This window comes from Erythranthe guttata, chromosome 9 (assembly GCF_056151865.1).
Source record: "Erythranthe guttata isolate IM_541 chromosome 9, IM_541, whole genome shotgun sequence".
In the NCBI taxonomy this organism is placed as follows: Eukaryota; Viridiplantae; Streptophyta; class Magnoliopsida; order Lamiales; family Phrymaceae; genus Erythranthe; species Erythranthe guttata.
In genome coordinates, this window is record NC_142541.1 from 14,324,301 (window position 1) to 14,334,207 (window position 9,907).

Sequence of the window (9,907 nt, forward strand, 5' to 3'; positions counted from 1 at the left end):
CTTGATGGAACGAGGAGGTGTCATCTGAAGTACGGCCTCTACTTTATCTTGGTTTACCTTGATGCCTTCCCGATTAACGATGTATCCCAGGAACTTCCCAGCTTGTACTGCGAATGCACACTTAGCAGGGTTCAACTTCATTCCGTATAAACGAAGAGTTGCAAAGGTCTCAGCTAGGTCTGCGAGATGCGTAGAGCGTCTCTTGCTTTTGACTAACATGTCATCAACATAAACTTCAATGTTGCGTCCGAGTTGAGCCCGAAACATCCTATCCATTAATCGCTGATACGTGGCTCCGGCATTTTTCAGGCCGAAAGGCATTACCACGTAACAATAAGTCCCTGAGGCGGTGACAAAACTGACTGCGGGCTGGTCCTTTTTGTCTAGCGGAATTTGGTGGTATCCTTGCGAGGCATCCATCATACTAAGTAACTCGCATCCAGCAGTGGCATCTACGAGCTGATCTATGCGAGGCAAAGGATAATCGTCTTTCGGGCAGGCCTTATTTAAATCTCTGAAATCGATACACATTCGCCATTGGCCATTGGCTTTTTGTACTAACACCGCATTAGACAGCCATGTAGGGAACTGAATTTCCCGGATGTGTCCGATTTCCAGAAGCCGTTGAACTTCCTTCTGTATGATTTCGTCTTTCTCGGTACCGAAGTGTCGCCGTTTTTGTTTGACGGGCCTGCACTCGGGTCGTAAATTAAGCCTGTGTACAGCAGTTCGTGGCGATATACCGGTCAAATCGCTTGGTTGCCAAGCAAAAACATCCTCATTAGACCGCAATAAAGCTATCAACTCATCTCGGAGAGGTGGTTCTAAATCCTTACTTATCCGGGTTTGTTTCATCATCCCGGGGACGAGGTCAATTGTCATCAATTCGTCCATGGGTTGTACATGATTAACCTTATCCTCTGGATCAACTCGGGGACGCTTCTCGTCTCCCAAATCTTCTTTGGTAAGGGTCTCGCGTCGGCCTTTCTCTGCTACCTTAACCATTTCGACGTAACACGATCTCGATTGGGCTTGGTCGCCCCTGACCTCTCCCACCATTCCATCAATTGGAAACTTAAGCTTTTGATGAATGGTTGAAGGGACCGCCCGAAAGGTATGTAACATCGGTCGCCCTATCACGATATTATACGAGGTTGGCGACCCTTCGACAATGACGAAATTGACAGTTTGAGTGCGTGCCCGAGGTGGCGTTCCTATAGTGACAGGGATTTTAACTTGTCCAACCGGCGTCAAGGATCCCCCCGTGAACCCGAATATCGGAGTAGTGACAGGGAAGATTGGGAGGTCAAGCTCCATTTGCAGGAAACATTCGTAGGATATAACATCCACCGAACTTCCTGGATCAACGAAGGCGCGAGCGACATCATACCCCCCAACGTTAATCGTGATGAGGAGAGGGTCACAATGGAAATCCTCTAGGTCCGCTTCATCTTCCGGACCAAACGAGATAGTGGGATATTGACGATACTTCGGTGTCGAGATTTGGCAAACCTCATGATTATTTTTGAGGCTACCGAGGTGGCGTCTCCTAGCCCGGTGAGTATCTCCTCCCGTAGGACCCCCCGAAATCATCTGAATGTACCCTCTTTTCGGTGCTGGTGGTGGTGGCGGTGCTCGTGGCGGGTTCCCAAACTGGGCTTCACGCTTTTGTCCCCGAGGTGAATCTATCTTCACAAAATCCCCGATTTTGTTATCTCTAATGAGACGTTCCACTTCGTCCTTCAGATGTGCGCAATCGTCGGTCGTATGTCCATATTCATTATGAAAACGGCAAAAAGTACCCAACGTTGGATCTCGACGGGGGGCTCCGCGAGCAGTTCGAGGCCATCGTAGATCAGCCCTCTTCTCAATCGCGCACAACACCTGGGACAGAGGAGCCGTAAGGGGTTGATATGATTGAAAACGAGATCCCTTAGCATCCGGGACAATACTCCGACTAGGGGCATTGGCATCCCTGCGAGGTAACATGAGCTCCCTGCCTTTCTTTACTTCGCTGACTCGTGCGTTTGCGACTTGGTGAGATTCTTCCACTTTCTGTTGGCGGGCCTCTTCTAAATTGATGAACCTAGATGCCCTTTCTAATAGGTTATCGAAATCAGGGGACGGCTCCAGCGCCAAAGCTCGGAAAAACTCATCATCTCTCAGTCCTTGAGAAAGAGCTGCCATGAGTACCTCATCACTGGTGGTCGGGACTTCCAGGGTGGCCGAGGTGAACCGTTTGATGTAACTCCTGAGGCTTTCTTTCTCCTTTTGGCGAATGCTAAATAGTGACAGGGAGGTTTTTTTGCACTTCTTTGAGCTGGCGAACTGGTTCATGAAAGCCTTGGCAAATTGCTCGAAAGATTGTACGCTCCCGGAAGGCAGCAAACCGAACCAGGCCTGAGCAGATCCGGCTAGAGTGGTAGCGAAGGCACGACATCTCACCCCTTCTGTGAGCTGATGAAGCGATGCTGTATTGTTGAAACGGCTTAGGTGCTCGGCGGGATCCGATGTGCCATTGTACTCGAACGAAATGGGTCGGTAGCTAGCTGGTATGGGGTCATCATCAAGGTGTTTTGCGAAAGGGCTAGATCCCACGAGATCTCGCGCTGGCCTGTTCCGTAAGGCCTTTAATTCATTCATATCGCGTCTCAGGCTGTCTACCTCGGTCCTGACTCTATGACTATCACCTCTTCGATTTTCCGAATAACTGTCGCCTTCGTCATCAGCTCGTCCCTCGTTCGGGGAATGTCTGGGATCCCTCCTGAGTCGGTTATCGTGAGGTAAACTTTGGGTGTAGTTTCTGATGGCCGCGGTGATCATGGTTTCCACCTCGTCTCGGGTATACGTGCGCTCATTGGGAGCCTGAGCGGGGGTTGTGGCTGGCCTTCTCGAAGCAGCTTCGCCATCCTGGAACTCGAAAGAGGGGCTGCTTGGAGCGAAGGGGATCCGGCCCTCCTTTTCAGGTGTAAGGAAGCTACACCCCGATTTATCTTTCTGAACGGACGATGGGTCAACCGGTGCACCACGGGCTACCGCATCCAAATCCTTCTGCAAATTCCGGGTGACTGCGTCTTCTCCGTCCATTCTTTCTCCACGTTCTCAGCTCAGATCTGGACTTCCGGGGGTAGATCTGATTTTTCCCGGAAGCTGTTTTCTCCTGATTTTTAGGCCTTTCCCACAGACGGCGCCACTTGATTTAGTCCGTAGGTCTTCGTCTTCCTCAAGCCAGCTCCGTTCGTACTCCGGGTGAATAAACCTGCAACGCCGGGAGGGGTTCCCGGCGGGAAAGCTCCGACGATCAAGTCAGTGATCGGAAATAGAAAAATGTATATGCAATGTAATAGTGGTTAGTGTAAAAATCTCATCCCTTTGTGTGTGTGTTGATTCTCTTATTTATAGATGAGGAAAGCTTGGCCTCCAAGGCTTTCCTTTTTTAGGGTTTCTCTTTTCCCCCAAGTCATGTATCTTGGGCCTGTATTGTCCTGGGCTCGCCTTACCTCGTTTGGTATTGGGCTAGCGAGTTAAGGTACTCCCAAGTAGTTCCGGGGTTCGCGCCATACGACGACTTCGCTCACGGTACCGAGCTAAGACATCATGGGTTCTTCATTATGGGCCTATCGTATTGGGCTTACTCTAATGGGCTTATGTTTATTTATTAATTGTCAATCAAGCCCGTATCATGGGGCGAGGAATTTCGTCTTTTGCTGCAAGTTAATAATCTCTACTCTCAACTAATTAATTAGTAAATTGGACTAATAGTGACAATTGAAAAGTAACTAGCTAAATAATATACTAGAATTTAAAATAATATATATATACATATATATATATATATATATATATATATATATATATATATATATATATATAAAAGGGTAAATTACAAACACCCTCATGAGGTATGGTTAAATTACGAAAATTCCCCTCTTGTTTGGATAATTACAACAACCCCCTCAACTCCTCAAATTTAGTGGAATCTTCGAGATCATATGGAATACTATCACTTTTGTACCCGTATTATCCCACTCGAACTATACATTTTGAAGCAAGATGATCATAATAAGTGTTTTTTGACTTGTGTATATCAGATTGTGATGCATCAGAAACTATATTTCTACACAAAAAGAGAACAAACTAGAGTACATTCCACGAAATCTAGATTATTATGTTGAACTTAACACCATAAGATTGGAGGTGTAAGAAAAAAATCATAGTTGAGGGGTAGATGTAATTATCCAAACAAGAGGAGTTTTTCCGTAAATTGACCATACCTCAGGAGTGTTTGTAATTTACCCTATATATAATAATAAAAGTATTATGTTCTAACTTCTAATCAAAGTATCAAACTATATAGATCGATGCATGCATAGCACGTTAAAATCCAATATCCAATACTTGTATAAAATAAAAATTGGATGAGGGGAAAAATAAAACATGAATGGAGGACGAATGATGTAAATAACATAAGAATAGGCCCCACTAAGTAATTGAGTGAAATGTGAATAAAGTGAACACATTGCAATTTATCCATCCTCTATATTTGTGATTATTATCAAAAGCACGCGCAATCTTTCCTTTGTTCTATTTTTGTTTCACATATAAAATAATCAAATTAATAATTTATATATAAAAGACAAATTAGTAAATTATTTCGTGTTACTACGTAAATTTCAATTTTACTACGATTTTGGAACTTTTATTAGCCGTTTACATCTTTTGAAAAATGAATATAGAATTGAGTACACATTTCATACCGAATGAATAGACGACATATGTCGTATTGCTAACTTAAATTGTCTGTTGTATCGATTGACCAAAGTCTGAATTATCTTGTTAACGGTCGTTAAGCGAACATGTCACACGTGGTTAATTTATCGTAGTTTATGCCTCTTATATTATTTATAAACTATTATACGAGGGTGTACATATTTATCCAGTGCACCTATATAATTAGTTGTGGATTGAGTATAAAAATAAGTAGCTGCTTCAAAAATCCATGTGAGAAATGACCTAATCATAGGAGTGAATGAAGGGTAGTAATAAAATCTATGTCAACATGATAATTAATAAATTTTGTAGCAACATTGGATTTTGTGTAATCTATTATTGGAAATAACGGTCAAAGATTGCAGCCATAACCAAACAAAAATCCCATGACCAGGGGAGCTCATTATTCCTCACTCACACAAATATTTATTATTATTATTTTTTAAATCAGCTCGATAAATTTATAACATCGCTCAATTAATAATAGTTTCAGTGTCGATTTAAAAAATATACTAAATTATTAGTTCGATAATATACATTTCGCTAAATTAATAGAATTTTGCTAGTTCTGATTGTATTAATTTATAGAAGTTTTTAACTGCAGTCCCGACTTAGGTCCGTTACTGATTATTAATTCGATATATATATATATATATATATATATATATATATATATATATATATATATATATATATATATATATATATATATATATATATATATATATATATATATATATTATAATAAAGTGTAAGAGTCAAATTGGGGGCACATGGGCAGGTTTTTCCTTGTTTAGTAAAATTGTGAAATATCATATTTTGTTGTGAATTGTGATCACCACCCCCACATATGTATTGTCTTCAATTATCTTTATTCAATAATATAAATTATATAATTGTACACCCAAAAATCTCCATGTCTTCTACTGTTTTTATATATGTATATATATTTTATATACATATAAAAATTGTGAATCCATCCCCCCTTGTTAAGAATCCTTATTTTCCATAAATATACATTTCATCATCCACCTTACAACAAAGATTCATTTTTTTTAATTTTTATTTAAGTGTACATAAATCGAGTTGTTCGAGCTTATTTCGATTTCGATTGAACTTTCAAACTTATGTTTAAGTTATTATTGAAGATGAACCGAGTTTGAATCGAGTTTGAACTCCCTAGAGCTTCGTAACTCATTAAATAATAACATATGTTCAAATTAAACCTAGAAAATTAACACACGGTGCTCAAACGAGCTTCTAATGATCGATTTTACACTGCAAAATATGTAGCATTCGCATGACTATTGCGACAATATAAACAAATTATCATTAGATGATCAAATCATGTGGCAATTATATTTTATTTTATGCCATTATTTTTTTAATTTGTCATTATTATCTACTAATTTCTAACTATAATTTTCAGCAATTATCAAAATTGAAACTAAACCGTGAAGAATCCTACCCTAACTGTACATTTGTAATTATTTATTTTTAATATTTTTGTTTTCTACTAACTTTCTATATAGTGTATGTTTAAAGAGGATACTTATTTATATAGTGTACTTATAGTAAGTGATAATTTCCATAAAATGGAAATTGTTAACAAAAGATAAGTTATTTTAATGTTTATAAATATAGATTTGATTTTCGGAGTTTTTAAATAGGGGAAATTGGCTAGACACCCCTTATTCTGGACTTATTTAGGTAGAGATCCTAGTTGCTAGATGAATATAGGCATAGGTCCTTTATCACATAAAAATAATATAAATAAAATAAAACAATTAGTATATGGACATAAACACCCTCAATTAATAAGAAAACAAATCTCATACAATCTCTCTCTTCAATCTTACGTATATTTCTTCCTATATAATCTCTCATATTTCTCTTCCTCTCCATCTCGTGTCTCTGGCTTTTTTCTTCTGATTTTTTTTTTCTTTTCGATCAACACTTTTCGATTTTTTTTTCCGATCAACTTCTTTCTTTCTCTATACCCTTTCTCGATTACATCTGTTCGATTTTTTTTTTCCTTTGGAATTCAAATTCTTTTGGATTATGTTGTAGGGAAGGAAAAAAAAAATTGAAGCTTTACATTATTAGATGATTTTTCGGTGAAAGAGTTAAAAGCGGACAACAAACATAAATCGCCCATTGCTTGCACAAGGTGAGTTTTTTTTTTCTCGTTTTGTATTTATCTGTAGTGAGTTTATAATGTTTGTTTGTATTTCTAATTGATTTTGGTTCAATAAATAGCAAACAACAAAATAATGAAACAACAAAATCAAATTGTTGTTGCAAACTGCAAATTGCAATCGATAACAGTAGATTTTGTTGTAAACTGCAAATTGCTATTTTTGCATTGATAGAATATTTTTTTATAATTTTATTGTTATTTTTTGCATTTTTATGATATGTATGATATTTTTGTTCTGTATTTTTATTTTTATTATTTGCATTTAGATATTGCATATCATATTTTCATTTTATTGTTTGTAATTAGATGATGCTGATTTTTTTACTTGTTCGATTTATTGTTTGTATTTGGTGAATTCATAGGTAGTTTGTTGTTTTAAATTCAATAATGCAAGTTTTAATTATTAGTTTGCTATTTGCATTTTACAGAGACAAAGCGGGCGGTTGCGGCAGTGGCGCGGCGTTCGTAGCGGTGGTGCGTTTTTTACAACCTGAGTTGTTACCGAACAACAAACAATTTCTAAACAGCAAACGACACAAATGCAAATTGGGAAACAATAAATCGAACGAAGGAAAAGGGAATGAAGACAAACTGCAAACGACCTTGTAAATTGCAAACGCTCAGACACCCAAACCTATGGAAGGCTTCAAAATTTGTGGAGATTTTGGTTCTGAAAAAACAGGGAAGAATCGGTATCAAGAGATTTGCAGTCCTAATTTTCGAATTTGATGTATAATATATGGAGAAAATTAGGGGATTTGATTTTGAGGATTTATTTTACCATATATTGATAGGGGTATTTTTGACAAATTACAAATAATAAAATCTGCTGGAAATTAGAGTTTATTAGATGGATTTTAACACATATAATCTCTTAGAGGAGGACCTATAGCAAATTGCCCCTTTTAAATAATAAATATCATTTACGTTGGAAAGGAAAAGGAAAAATAAAATAATTAAATAAATAATGTGGGGCCCACTCTCATATACACTTTAAATTGGCAGATGAAGGCCGCAAAGTATGCTTACATAACATAACCACTCTCCTCACGCGCTCTGCTCTGCTTCTAACAATCCCTCCACCGCCACAATACATTGTCACATTTCTCTCTCAGACATTTTCACAAACACTTAAAAAGCATCCACCACCACCGCCGCCGCCGCCATGGCCAGACCGCAGCAACGCTACCGCGGCGTACGCCAGCGCCACTGGGGTTCATGGGTCTCCGAAATCCGCCACCCTTTGCTGTAAGCAAGCTCCTCCTCCATCTCCCTCATAATTCCGCCACCTTATGCCTGCAAAATTCGTATATATATATATGTATATGTAATAACTTGTATATATGTTTTCTTGCTTACAGAAAGACGAGAATATGGCTGGGCACATTCGAGACGGCGGAGGACGCGGCGACGGCGTACGACGAGGCCGCGAGGATCATGTGCGGGCCACGCGCCAGGACGAACTTCACCTACAACCCGCACGAGCCCCAGTCGCCGTCGGCGAGGCTTCTGTCGGCCACGCTCATGGCCAAGCTGCAGAAATGCCACGTGGCATCCCTGAAAATGGCGGCCGCCAAGAAACAACCCCCCGCCGCCTTCTCCTCCTCCAAGCCGCCGACGACGAACGGACAACAAGAACACGCCCCCCCGAGTTTCGATCAAACCGGCGCGAGCAACAATATTAACTACGAAGTCGTCATGATGAACACCGGCGATCATCGGAATAATATTAATTATTCCGCCGGAGAGAAGTACAACGGATCGGTCGAAGAAGACGACGAACACATTGAGCAGATGATCCAAGAGTTGCTCGATTATGGTTCCGTTGAGCTCTGTTCTTCTTTCATGGATAATAATTGATCATTTTTACCACTATCTACTGTTTTTTTTTTAAATTTAATTTTAATTCCACAAATTCTTCATGTTTCTGACGAATATTTGTTACGAACAACGTTGGTGCGCCGATGATTCTGTAAGTAGCTGGCCCGGCCCGAACAGAGTTGTGGGAGTTTAATTTGTCATCAATTAATTATTCCATGGTTTAATTCTGTTTTTTTAGTTCATTTAATTTGAAAGAATTATTGCACTTTAATTCATCTCTGTGTTCATTCTTCTTGACTCGAATTTTTATTTTTATTGTTTTATGTTAACAATTAAGGTAGTTAATTTTAAGAGGATCGGATGAGGAAAACGAACCCGATAAGAATTTTGCACAATTTTTTTTTTTTCTCGTGCATGTTTTCGTTCGGTACCAAGAAGAGACTAAAGCTTTGGTACATGCAGCAGTCGATAAAATAGAGGAGAATTTTACGTAAAATAAAATTATCGAAACACAAAGAATTTGGTTCAAAATGCAAATATATATACTCGTGCATTTTCTTCGTAAACCATAGAAACTTAATTTACTATATAAAAGAGACATTTAGTATAGTTATTAATGTTTTGCAACGAAACCCTTCTGTAGGTAAGTGAAATGCAGTGGGTACGTAAACCCCAAAACTCTCGTATAACAGTTCGCAAATCAAAAGATTAAACCACATTACGTCAACCGTGTGTGATATGCTCGACTTTGCAATTTGGACCAATTGTCATAATCTCACTTGCTCCAACCGTTTCTCGAAAATGGTAAAATGTGAATATGTTTAAGAAAAAAAAGGGGGCCATAATGAAAAAGGGGGTGAATTCATGGTCTAATATAGAGGAACAAGTCTTTTGTAAATTAGTAGCTTTATGTCAAAATTTTCACCAGAAAATTAAACAGCTGCTTCTCACTACTTACTTTTTTTTTTTTAAATTTAATTTTTAATTTTTAATTTTTAATTTTTATATTTGACCTTTTGACCAAATAGGGAGAGCAAATTTATGAATGAGAAAGGTTTGTGTTTTTCCTAAACGAGACAAAATATAATCTCTAGGTATGATACTGTCGATAAAGCC

General features: G+C 38.7%; 1 protein-coding gene across 1 annotated transcript; it reads left to right on the forward strand.

Annotated features, from left to right (window-relative positions):
• Positions 1 to 7,550: 7,550 nt before the first annotated feature.
• On the forward strand, positions 7,551 to 9,015 carry LOC105975508 (ethylene-responsive transcription factor ERF003). The gene is given in 4 exon segments (XM_088822794.1): positions 7,551 to 7,662; positions 7,976 to 8,136; positions 8,139 to 8,218; positions 8,332 to 9,015. Coding segments are annotated over 4 exon segments (852 nt in total). The 3' UTR covers positions 8,831 to 9,015.
• The last annotated feature ends 892 nt before the right edge of the window (positions 9,016 to 9,907 follow it).